The sequence below is a fragment of the Ylistrum balloti genome, unplaced genomic scaffold (genome assembly GCF_031769215.1).
Source record: "Ylistrum balloti isolate Yb309-2 unplaced genomic scaffold, AGI_CSIRO_Ybal_v1 Utg371000, whole genome shotgun sequence".
Classification (NCBI taxonomy): domain Eukaryota; kingdom Metazoa; phylum Mollusca; class Bivalvia; order Pectinida; family Pectinidae; genus Ylistrum; species Ylistrum balloti.
The window spans coordinates 566,000-580,239 of NW_026782558.1; the positions used below are offsets into that span (position 1 = coordinate 566,000).

At 37.0% G+C, this 14,240-nt stretch overlaps 1 protein-coding gene across 3 annotated transcripts in view; it reads right to left on the bottom strand.

Annotated features, from left to right (window-relative positions):
- Positions 1-12,955, bottom strand: part of LOC132559974 (filamin-B-like) — a 113,038-nt gene extending 100,083 nt beyond the window's left edge. For all 3 annotated transcript variants that reach the window (XM_060224619.1, XM_060224620.1, XM_060224618.1), the window contains exons 1-2: positions 12,850-12,955; positions 1,121-1,704 (exon numbers count right to left, since the gene is read on the bottom strand). In XM_060224619.1, coding sequence (XP_060080602.1) covers positions 1,121-1,457 — 337 coding nt within the window. In that variant the 5' untranslated portion in view covers positions 1,458-1,704; positions 12,850-12,955. The remainder of the gene's footprint in view (positions 1-1,120; positions 1,705-12,849) is intronic.
- Positions 12,956-14,240: the final 1,285 nt, after the last annotated feature.

Sequence of the window (14,240 nt, forward strand, 5' to 3'; positions counted from 1 at the left end):
AACTGACAAGTCCTAGCACACATTCTGCTATATCCAAGCAACTTTATGTAATTATCAACTGCTTTGAACAATTTTGTGTGGAGTGAAGTGTTAGTGACTCTAAATCCGCCCCCACACTGCATCAACCTCAAGATAAAATTTAATCCAAGATCTAACTCACATGGACACACCCATTTTAGATCTGACCTCATTTCTAATGCAGTGATATTTATTTAACCTCTTGCAAGTTTGAAGCAGAGAAACAAGTTTTATCATAGCAACTAACGGACAAGTGATCATGATAATATTTTTCAAAATATGTAATTAGACCAAAAAATGAAGTATTTATCTTTCACTATAATTTTGAAATTCTATGATGGAAATATTGCAATAAGTAATTAATATTAACATGAAATGGTAAAACATTTTATCATTGGCAGTTTAACTGAATTTTAGAGAATCTTGAATAAACGGAGCTAAAGAAGACAGCCTTGCGTTTGTACACAGCACATTCGCCAGCAATTGCCAAGTTATTTCCAACATTAAAAAACTCTCTGCCAATTCTTCTAATGAATAGCTTATCTATTATTCATATGAACTTGCTCCTTGACGGTTTCAATACACACGTGTATTGACTACTGAAGTGTTGGATGTCACTGTAAAAATGGGTCAGTAATACACAACATTCCAAAATATCCAACACATGTTCTTGCCTGAAGTCACGAGGAATTTTTAATATTTTGTTATGAGCAAAACAAAAAATCCTAGTTTTTAATGCAAGCAATATGTAAATGAGTGCCGATCGATAGTCTTACACCGCTGAATACACGTTAGGCTGGAAGCCATGTTTGTTTATACTTGGCCACACGTGTGTATTGCAACAGGTAAGATGGAAAATAACGAACGACTCCATTACAAAAACTATAAATAGACACACGTTAAAAACGGGTTTTTCGAAATAAACCGAATCAAAGTTAGGAGGTCTTATATCCCTGCTGGACCGGGATAGACAAGCTCACCTGAGCCAGGTGAATTATGCAAAGGTATTTCACTAAAACGTCGTGACCTCGTCACGCCCGAATACTGACGTGTGTGTACTCATCTGTCATAAATAATATCAAAAAATATTAAGCACACTTACCGATATTAACAATTCTGATTCCCTCATCCCTCTCCAGGAACTCCAAAACCATAGTAACATTTTCGAGTTTCTGGGTTCTGAAGTTGGGCCTCTTGTTGATCTTTTTAAAGCTCTTGCCGGATAGTACTTCAACTAGCGCAATTAAACGTAATCCATCGCTTAGATCGGTTTCCAAATCATTTAAGAGCTTGTTCACCGTTTTCAGGTGTTCATTAGCCCACCTGGAGAAGGTGTTCTTCTGAATGATTTTCCATTGAGCGTCGTCCGCTAAGTCTCTCTCCGTTGCCGGCATCTCTTCCTCGTCCTCGTCATAGAACTGTGCCTCGCTTTCATCCATGGTTGGTTTATATATACCGCCGTTGACAAAAATGGGATCTCACGCTTGAGTGAGTACGGTGAATCACCTATGAGGAGACCAGGCCTTAGCCCCTTCCGATACAAGTAGTGTGTTCCCACAGGGAGTGTCCGAACAGAGAAATATCAAATTCCTTTATGTATTTGTTTATTGTTTCGTTGTGTTTATAAAACTTTTATTTTTGTAGTAGTTCACTCACAAGTCCCCCGTGAAGTCTGTTTCCGTTCGTCTGAAAAGACACAATACATGTTGTTTATAATAAAATGTGTAACATTCATAATATTTGTTCGATGGATATGATACATCTAGGATGTTATGAACTCTGGTATGCAAATAGTTTGTTTCTTACATAATTAAGTGCTCTAAATCAGTGATTCATAAATATATATTTTATCATTTGGATAGTCACGTTCAGATATAGTAAACCGCTTATTAGTTTTTCTCCATGATAATTTCATAAATTCAACATTAAAAGTTATCAAATATCTCAAAATGAACATTGATTTTTTTTCATACATAGTTTCTGAATTTTATTTCAGATGCCCAGAGCGCATTACCATTAGATTAGCAGCATACTTTTTATTACACCATGAGGGTAGGCATTATGCTATATCACCCTTATAACGATACTTAGTGATGATAAATCACTTTTTCTTGTGTGTTAATAGCGGAGAATGTGTGCTCATGTTTTACTTTGCGATGAGAGGACCAGCATGTTTTATCATCATTGTTTCTAATTAAATGTCAGACCCTTCCTAACAGCCCGAATCAGTGATATAATTCTGTTAAACTTCAAAATATTAAGTCGAGCATGTCCAATATGTTCCTGATTCTAAAAGACATTGATATACAACCGCAAAGACTTATGTGTTGAAAAAAGTTTAAATTTCTTCAAGTGTTAATAATAATCAACCTTTGAAAATTAGCTGATTACTTTTAAAATGTTAACCAGCTGAGGCAATGCAAGTACAAATCCACAACTCCTTGTAGATATTGTTTAAAATAAATATTCTTTTAAAAATGTGAAATGATGAGAGATTGCGGTATGGTCACCCAAGTAATTCTCTCTCAAAAAAAACCCCGAACAAATGACATGTAACGACTTCCAGGTGCTGAATGGTTTAACATCCATGTCTACTTCACTCAAGATGAATGTTCTAGTAACAAATTATACCCACTTGTGATAAATATGTGAGTTTTACGACTCCATTTGATGATATGAAGAGGCGGAACCACAAGAAACATCCCGCGCCGCAGAACAAAGTTGTATTCCTGAATTCATGAAGAATTTCAACGCCAAAATGATATTTCAGCATGCTACCTCTGCAATGAACCCATCCCACGAGCTTATATTCTTAAAGATACTTCACACATACTTTAAAGGAACGTGGTGTTCATTTCATAATTTGTTAGTTCCACGAAAATAGAGTTTGTAGAAATTCTCGAGAGAAAATCGAAAATCTCTAGTTTAGAGATTTCACATGCGCCAAGTTCTCTTGTTGCGTAATTTTTTTAAAGATATTGCAGGAATATTAGTTTCAAATGTTTCAACAATTCAAATGTGTTAAACCTTATATTTGGTTTATGTCAATTAGCGAAAGAAAGTTTCTCTTCTAAAGAGAACCCATGACCTTTCACAAATATCGAAATCTCGGGTACTCAAGACTTTGTAATAGTGTATGAGAATTCTTCTCGACGATGCTAGTCGGGAAATTCATTATTCTTGCTAATTGGTAATTATGCTGGTTCAATATTGGTGTCTCTGGAATGTTTACATGACATGCTGGGATCCTGACATGTTGACCAGATTATGACCATCTGGATTCATCGGACATTAGGATGGTCAGTTCCAGACCTCTTGTGACGTTTCCAGTAATTATAACAGTAAAGTTGAATCCCGGGGGTGTGGTTAGGTGTACTTGAGCCCCACCCCCTACTGAGACACGTGTGCCCAATGGAGGCGTCGACTCAGGGGTTCTCTGAAGAGATTATCGGAGTTTGTGACGTCATCGTTATCTTTACATCAATGGATCATGTTCTAGGTTTTGTTAATCGGAGAAACTTGATTCCCGAGATATCTTGTGTAGGTAATTAGTTCTGTATCACAATCATTCGAATACAGATCTATATAATCTTCTCGGGGATTACAGGGAGTAGTTTATCTAGAGAGAATAAAAAAACTGCTCGTATTACAAAAAAATTCAAACGCGACTTTAAAAGCAATCGTAATGTCCATCTTCTGATATGTGAGAAAAAAAAACAGAATCCAGATTTCAATTAAAGGACACAAGTACCACCAGTTTCCATGAAATATTTCATAATGTACAGCAAGGTTAAATACACCCTTAACATAACTTTTGATGTTTATATCTTTTAGTTGAAAGCAGGAACATGCTACAATTCGGTAATATTAAGGGCTTAAAATCTAACTAAGTTCGTGGCGAACCACGCAACGAAAAGATGTGTCGGCGATCTCACAAAGCCATTGTCACCGAGATAAGGGAGACAACCTGTGTGTCAGTACGACAACATATCGTGTATAACATTGCACGATTTATAGAACAATGTTTTCATACGAAATAGAGAGATGGCTGGTATTAAGACCAAATAACTTGTTGAAAATGAAAACAAAAAGTTACGAAAGATGCTTTTCAATGCACTTTAAGAAAGAAAAGATAGCAAAGTCACATACTTTTCATGGTTGAATTAAATTTACAAATTACATAATTTCATTTACAAATTTCAGTCGACATAGAAAACATCTTTCCTTAGTAAATTATATAGGACAAACGATAATAATATAGTATCATGGATCGGATACAAATATGTAATAAATGACGCAACCGTATTATGTGCTAGGCGGAATATGTAGTGTATTACATTTGTTAACTTGCAATGATGTAGATATGAAAGATTAATATCCATGGTTAGTAAATAACCCCAAAGCCATTTGATAATTTTTACTTTAAGACATGATCGGGGATGGAGGGGAGGGGAGGCGGGACAAAAAAGTATTTACATTTTGTCATGAAAAGCACTTCTCCATGTGTAGTTGATTATGGTGTGTGACGACTTGTACTGATATCGTGTACATGTTGCAGGGCCGCGTAGTTTGTGGTATGAGATAAGCTGATGAGAGCCACATGTTTTGATCTTTAACCTGGGACTGATAATAATTCATATGTCGTCTGGAATGTTAAGGAAGAGGGCACGTGCGACAGAGGGATTACTTTTCAAGTGTTGCCGAAAATCAACGAATTCTTCCTGATTTCAATACCGTCGTGTGGAGTTTATTTACATAGTAAACTATACAACAGATGTGTCTAGGATATAGTCAGTGGTGAAGTGGGAGGGGGGGGGAGGGGGGAGGAGAGAGGGGCGCGCACAGGGAGGAGGAACTTAGCGAATATGACTCCGTGTAAATCTTCAAGGATCGCAAAGTTGAAAGAGTCACAAGTTAACAATATACTAGATAGGCTGTTAACGACATCATCATTGTGACGCCATTAAAAATAATGAACCTAGCTCAATACTCGTTATTTATTTGTAAGTGACAGGACGGACTTAATGGTATTTGAATTATCTTCAAGTAGTTCGTTCGGCCTTATCGAACCCACGACACAGGAATACACGTGTTTTACACGGAAATGATTAAGTTGCAGTCACCGATAAACAAAACGGTTTAAGTGCATGTATAAGACCTAACACAATGTATGAAACCTAACACAACACCTCTATTGTTATGTACGGCAGACAAGGGAATACTTTGTTGGGGAGGACTTACAATGTCCATTTAACAGTCAATATGACAACAAAAATTCTAAAAGTGAAATTTTGTAGACCATCATCACTAATTTTTTAAACAACTTTTGATCCTGTCAAAAAGTGGGATACTAGACTAGTTTGTGGAACACATGTAACCCAGCCGTGAACCATTGGGAAGTAAGGAACCCGAAAGACGATGTTATATATTTTTTCCCATGAATTAAAATATGATTTCACAGATTAAATAATATATGGGTTGAGCAAAAGAAACAAACGAAATGATAATAATGATAATAATTTGATCGGAACCAGGAACGTACACCGAGGCAATATCATAACACGTCACTACAGGTCTTCTCCGTACTAATTCAAAATAAGTGAGCGGAAAGCAAAATTATGACGGAAACAAGGAGTGAAGGAATGACAGACATTTTGGCAAGATCGAAAAATAGTTAGGACGTTTAAGAGTATTTCGAAAAAGACCGATACCATACATTCGTTTACAGAAGAGTCTCCCCTTATCCTCAAAAACTGTTTTGTCTCCTTAGATTAACCAAGGACACCCAAAATTGATTCATTTTGCTCCATCTCATTAATAATGTGAGTCTCCGGACTCCTTTTAATTCATAAATTTGAGAACAGAAAACAGAAAGATTAAGTTGAAGTCTAAGACTACAGTTTGTGATTCCAACATACAAATGAGTTTTTTAATATCGATAACGTAACGAGCCCTATGAGAAGACCCTTGTACCGCATAGATGAAATCACGTGCAAATACTTATAAAAAAAACCCGTTAGTTTTCCCATATTTGGAAAATACTTCAATAGTGTGATATCCTTACAAAAATTTTTTAAAAAATTGAAAAGATCAAAAAGTCACAAAGCTTCCCAAAATACAAAGGATTGCGCTAACGTGAAGGACATGAAAACTAAGCTTCTAACGGCGAGTAACAGACAGTTACGAGGACGCATGCTTAACGTCTTCAGCAATACAGGATACAATTGGAAACATCGGAGACAGAATTAATTTATTTGGCCAGTTATAGATCAGTCATCGGAATATACGGACATCCTGTTGTAGAACTTTCCTGATCTGAGCTCGTTTGATGTTTTCGCTGCAAGACTCGCACAAAGACAACGTCGGCGACATGATTACCGTTTACTGTGAAATGATCCTATATGGCCTTGTTACGCCCATGGGCTGTACTAGCATCACAAACAAAGTCATATGATAAATTATTATCGTCGGAAAATTGTTGGTTACTATAGAAACATGCACCGTGTCTGCACCGTTACAATGTGGCAAAGACGTATTATCTCGAGTTACAGGAAATACCATCATATCACTTCAACTTCTGATGTAGGTGAGATGTAGTCCGACAAACTGTACACATGTACTTATATCTCTCATTTCAAATATTGATACAATCAAATCAATCCCGGATAAAATTTCACGTTCTACAGCTAATACACCCCACCTGATTTCTAGTTGGAGTTCATTCTGATCTCTGAGTTACTGCCCTTCGTTTCACTCCGTATTAATGATATAGCAATATTAAGATTGACAGACGATGTGGATGAATGCTATTTAAGCCGCAAGTACTTAGTTCAAGTCCACATAGTGGTATAAATGGTCAGCTTCACATACTTCCCTTATCTAAATCCTATTCTATATTCCAATGGGATTCTCTTCTGTATTATCAGATAATAAACGGGACATAACTGGAGCTATCGTCTATAGCTTAATTTTATAAAGGGGACATAACTGGAGCTATCGTCTATAGCTTAATTTTATAAAGGGGACATAACTGGAGCTCTCGTCTATAGCTTAATTTTATAAAGGGGACATAACTGGAGCTCTCGTCTATAGCTTAATTTTATAAAGGGGACATAACTGGAGCTATCGTCTATAGCTTAATTTTATAAAGTGGACATAACTTAAGTTATCATCTAGAGTTTTTTTCAGAAAGGGGACATAACCGGAGCTTTCGTCTGTAGTTGCAGTTTCATAATTGGACATAACCGGGGTTCTCCTCTGTGTCGAAAGCCTATTAAAGGGGGAGCAACCGAAACTCTCTTATGTAACTCCATTTTATATAGCGGGGTTTTCACCTATATGTTTAAATTAACTTGTATGTATTTTCTGTATATTTTCGCTGTGTGATCAGCTTATAACGGGACATAAGAAATACCGTTATTAAAAAGATAGTAACATATTTTTCTTCTGTGTCTTTGTTTTCTTGGGGACATGGAACGTATCATCGCCTACGATCTATTTCTCCATTCACTGCTACAAAACAGTGTATAATTAAACTCTACAGATGATATTATCTCAAGGAGAGTTAGGAGAGAGATTGCTTTACAATAGGTAAAAGTGCACCTGCAGCTGTTTCGGCTGTAAAGCGATGGTCGGGTTTTATTTACCGACAAGTATACAAGTTGGAATAACTGATAGCAACTATGTCACTGACCTTGTTGACGTTTTCAGTTTTTAAATGCTATATTTATCTGGATCTCTGTTGCTGCTAAGTGCAAGTGAGGCTTAAGTAAATTAATGTTTTCATCCTAGGTAGATAGCAGTTCACAATTAAGGTAAATCACAACATCAATCACAGGTAAATCACTACACCAATCACAGGTACATCACTCAATTAATCACAGGTAAATTCCCCAATTAATCACAGGTTAATCACTCAGTTAATCACTGGTTAATCACTCAATCAAACATTGGTGAATCATTTAATCAATCACAGGTAAATCGCTACATCAATCACAGGTAAATCACTCTATTAATCACAGGTAAATCACTACATCAATCACAGGTAAATCACTACACCAATCACCCAAACACTCGATTACGGGTAAATCACCCAAACACCCAATCACAGGTAAATCACTCAATTAATCAACGGTAATTTTCAGATTCATCACTAAATCAATCACAGGTAAATCCCCCAAACACACAATCACAGGTAAGTCACCCAAACACTCAATCACAGGTAAATCACCTAAACACACAATCACAGGTAAATCATTACATCAATCACAGGTAAATCACCCAAACACACAACCACAGGTAAATCACCCAAACACACAATCACAGGTAAATTACCCAAACACACAATCACAGGTAAATTACACAAACACACAATCACAGGTAAATCACCCAAACACACAATCACAGGTAAATCATCCTAACACACAATCACAGGTAAATCACCCAAACACTCAGTCACAGGTAAATCACCCAAACACACAATCACAGGCAAATCACCCAAACACACGATCACAGGTAAATTACCCAAACACACAATCACAGGTAAATCACCCAAACACACAATCACAGGTAAATCATCCTAACACACAATCACAGGTAAATCACCCAAACACTCAATCACAGGTAAATCACCCAAACACACAATCACAGGTAAATCACCCAAACACACGATCACAGGTAAATCTCAGGTTATCACTTCACCATTCACAGGGTATATCACCACATCAATCACATGTAAATTTCTGAATTAATCACAGGTAAATCTCTGTATTAATCACAGGTAAATTTCTACATCAAGCACAGACAAATCATTCAATCTATCTCAGGTTCATCACTTCATCACTTACACTTACATTGTTCACTTATATCAAAATAAAAATAACATAGATGGCAGGTTTAACACTATATTGATTTGAGACTTATCACTATATTGATCACGAGTCAATCACTATATTGATTACGAGGTGATCAATATATCTATTACAGATCAATCACTACATTGACCAAGACTTCGTCTATTGTGATATTTTCACCAGTAAATGAACACAGACACGGTAAATATAGAAACCACATCTATGACTCAGACCGTGTACGATGTTGTGCGGGCAGAAATAGTCACTTAGAAGTTGTTACACATGAACTAACAGGTTACGGAGTCTGATCATATCTGGTAATTCCATATCGAGTTAGCAGCTGCTGAATTACACGCGAAAAACAACAAACAACCACCCCTCCTCTCAGACCAGCTTCATCAGCAGTTTCCTATGGTTTTTACGTATCTTATAGCACATGATTCGTATCCTAGCCCTATGGCGGTGGACCCAAGAGAAGTATATTGGGACTACACCAAATTTTAACACAAAATGTGTGTCGCCTAATTTTATTACTATTTTGAAAAAAATAGACGGGAAAATATCGATATGTTCTTTAAATGCGTATATTTTCTCTATAAAATATCACAGCCAAAATTTTAGGTTTATAAAAAAAGATGTTCAGTTAACTAACTTGGACTAATTTCAAGATTGTTATTATCCAAACAACAAGAAACACGGTGAAACCAAAACGAAAGAGAGAACTATAAAAAAAGGGGGGAATTAGAGATAACATTATACAAACGTCGACAGGCGGTAGCTAGGTCTTACATCTCAAAGTGAAAGAAAAAAACGAAAGTAATGAGCAAAGAAAAAAAAACCACCATGAAAAGAGTCACATAAAATAACACCATAGAAAAAATACCATGGTATAAAAGCAAATACATTATCAATTGATCAAAACAGGGTAACCAAAGAAAAAAGAGAGCAACATCACGACTACTTCAGAGATGGAATGAAGACGGCGAACCAAAAGAAGAAAAAGATAGTGTGGCTACTACTTCATAAAGGTTAAACAACCTTACGATGATAATTAACATCCGGAAGTTCTAGAACAAATAACAGGGACAATTTTATCACAAATACTTCAAGTTTAATAAGGAACCAAAACAAAGTTAAAAAAAACGCAAAATAAACACCAAACCAGCAAACGCTATCAACAACGAGAGGAAATGGTGGAGGAAACCGGCATTAACAGCAACGATTAAAACAGAAGTACTGAAACACCAAACTGAAAGGGAAAGCAACGTTATTCACAACAAGAGGAAGCACTGAAGGAAACAATAAACTAACAGGGACAACAACGGTATAAACAGTAAGAGTATTCACTGAAGGAAACACCAAACTAACAGACAACAACTGTATAAACAGCAAGAGGATTCACTGAAGGAAACACCAAACTAACAGACAACAACGGTATAAACAGCAAGAGGATTCACTGAAGGAAACACCAAACTAACAGACAACAACGGTATAAACAGCAAGTGGATTCACTGAAGGAAACAAGAAACTAATCACAGGTAAATCACCCAAACACACAATCACAGGTAAAACAGCAAGAGTATTCAATGAAGGTAAATCACCCAAACACACAATCACAGGTAAATCACCCAAACACCCAACCTCAGGTTATCACTTCACCATTCAAAAGAAACTAACAGGGACAACAACGGTATAAACAGCAAGAGGATTCACTGAAGGAAACACCAAACTAACAGACAACAACGGTATAAACAGCAAGAGTATTCACTGAAGGAAACACCAAACTAACAGACAACAACGGTATAAACAGCAAGAGGATTCACTGAAGGAAACACCAAACTAACAGACAACAACGGTATAAACAGCAAGAGGATTCACTGAAGGAAACACCAAACTAACAGACAACAACGGTATAAACAGCAAGAGTATTCACTGAAGGAAACACCACTGTAACAGACAACAACGGTATAAACAGCAAGAGTATTCACTGAAGGAAACACCAAACTAACAGACAACAACGGTATAAACAGCAAGAGTATTCACTGAAGGAAACACCACTGTAACAGACAACAACTGTATAAACAGCAAGAGTATTCAGTGAAGGAAACACCAAACTAACAGACAACAACGGTATAAACAGCAAGAGTATTCACTGAAGGAAACACCAAACTAACAGACAACAACGGTATAAACAGCAAGAGTATTCACTGAAGGAAACACCACTGTAACAGACAACAACGGTATAAACAGCAAGAGGATTCACTGAATGAATCACCAAACTAACAGACAACAACGGTATAAACAGCAAGAGGATTCACTGAAGGAAACACCACTGTAACAGACAACAACTGTATAAACAGCAAGAGTATTCACTGAAGGAAACACCAAATTAACAGGGTCACCAACTTATACAAAACAAGAGGAAGTTCTGAAGGAAACAACAAACCAACGTGAACAACAACGATATAAACGCTCACCCAACCAACAAAACAATGTTGTTTAACAAAGCTAGTAAGCACTAGACCTCAAACCAAAGAAGAAACATCGGCTTAAACACTCCAGGAAGCAACGCCGAAAACGCCAAATAGACATCAGCTTAAAAACTACAGGAAGCAACGCCGAAAACGCCAAATAGACATCAGCTTAAAAACTTCAGGAAGCAACGCCGAAAACGCCAAATAGACATCAGCTTAAAAACTTCAGGAAGCAACGCCGAAAACGCCAAATAAACATCAGGAAGCCAAAGAACAAAGCCAAAACCAGAGCAAAACGAAGAAAAAACGATTTAACTAACAACTAGCACAATCCCCAAAAGAAACAAGGGAAACATTAAGTAACTCCTCATATCAGAAACAAACTGGTATAGCAAGGCACTGGAAGGCAGGTCTAATTTTCAAACAGTTGAACACTCATTTTCCGTACTTGTCACGATGCATGTCCACGTTAAGTAATAAATGTATCACTGACAAATGATTCAAAGCAAAAATTAAAATTATTCGTCTAAAAATGGTCAGAATCGTTTATAGATTGAGGTGTGGTAGGATGAGGGTTTGATTTTTTATGGAGGTGGGGGGAGGTCGTTTAGGGGTGGGGATATATGTATTATTTCTTCTAAAATTCTAAAAATGTGACGTACAAATATTTGACCTACACGATGCATTTCAGACATCTTAATATTGCCCTGCTACGCGAGTCTATAATACTCCAGAGAAAAATGGAGAAAAATGGCAGGTGCTGGCTGTCATATGTTTATCAAGACAATCTGTCAGAACAATAACTACTATTCAAGTTTGGCACCACGGGAAGTCATCCCGCAGCAAATGAAATCGACGCCAACTTCCTCACATACATGGAGACTTCCGGGTAGTATCGGTTAACAGGTGACCGTACCTCACAGTGTCAGTTAAAGTACTACTGCCACTGCGACAAACAGTAAGCGGCATGTCTGGATCATCTTCGGTAGACCAACACGTAAATTATAAGTATAATTTTTAATAAAAGAAAGGCTCATTCAAAACAGTAAACAGTAGAATATAACCGGAAGTGAAAATGTTAGTCCAAGTAGGCGAAAAAGTGTTTTGATTTGATTACTATAACCCACGTTACAAGATATAAGACCTTTTGCAAAATTCAATTGCTCCTATCCTGTTTTTAGTCTCGGTGACCTTCACCCTTGAACGCAAAACACGTTAAAATAGTTCCGGCTGGAGGTAGCTACCGAAGGTTAACCAGTACAGCCATTATAACAACAAACAGATGGTCACTTCATTGGCTGGACAATGGTCAGACAAAACAACTCTCAAGATGTCATTATATCATTTTAAGGTAATTACAATCTTATACAAGTGCTATGATTTCCCATCACAGACAGTGTAGATATAAATAGTCCATGCACTCCCCTCTTTAAATTGTAGTCATACGCCAATGTATTAAAATATAATTACAAACAGTTAAAGTATTATAATAACATTTTGCTTACTTTTAAATAGATGTCAGTCTTCCGAAGCAAACAAAAATGGTGGAAGGTCCGTGTTTCCGGAATTCTTTAACACAAGCAGATCCCAAGTATCCTTCACTACTCCAAGGTGTATCGGAAAAGAGGTATTTTCTAAGACACTCTGTGGCTAACCTCTCCTGAACATCACGCTTTCAACCATGTGTATTTCACCGGTAGTCCAAACAGGGGCTGTTTTATAAATAATCACGATTCAGATTGGTTGTTCGGGAAAACCCGAGAGTCTGGACGACCAGTTGATAGTGCTGATAAACCGGACCACGTGCTACCACCATCTCTCGTTGCGCATCCTCGTTTCCATATTTGGGGTGGGAATGTAAGATGAGCTGTTCTCGTTCTTACTTATATTCTGTAGAGTGTGTGTGTTTGTGTATGTACCGTATTACGGTTCTGTCTGTCTCATCAACATATCCTCATCGTACGTTCCTCCGCCCTTACTATACGGCACAAGCACGCGAGCACGCGCGCGTACATGATCCAGTTGTTGTTTTCTTTGGTCTCGGGTCTGATTGACAAACTTACATCTGCACATGGTGTTTCATCACATAGTATGATTATAGTGGAACATTTCATGTCGATGACTCGTTTACCTTGTAATTTTTCAAACAACAGATGAAATTTCAGGGAGTGGTTCAGTCATCGCCTTCTTGGATTAATTATGACGGCTTTAAGCGCATGGACATTTCATTTTAAACATTTGTTTTGTAAGTGACTTACAAATTGTATCCTAATTATTTACATGTAATCGCACGCACTTTTAAAGGATACAAAAAAAACTTAAAACACAACTACAAGTAGCGCATTAACAGCTTCCGTTGTATAACGAGAGCGACTACAAACAGTTCTCGGCCTGACTGGAATAAACAGGTTAATATGCCATCTACATTTAAGTTTTTTTTTTTTTCGTTCTTGTTTCCAAGTTTCTCGAAGCTCTGACTTCAGACGACGCAATGTTTGCACAACCACGTTCCAGCGTCCATATTTTTATTCTCTTAAAACTTCATGTTGGGTCATAACACCGTCGTGAATGTCACTGTAAAAAGGAGGTAGTTATTTCTCCACAACTGTGTGGAGTTTTTAAGATGTTTTGATAAAAATCTGTGAATTAATCGCCCAGCACTTGAGATGCTTGATGCCACACGTGTGTATATTTACGTAAATACTCTAGAATGATTCACGTAGTCCCGAATCGCCAAGAAAAGGTCCCTACAGTTCAATTTCTACAAGGCTCCTTTATTACACAAACTGTGACATGAACTATCAAAATATATTACATAAAGAACACATTAGTATCCTCCTCACCTCACTTAAGTTATGTTGCTTTTTCAAACACCAGTTTTTAACAACTCTCTCAT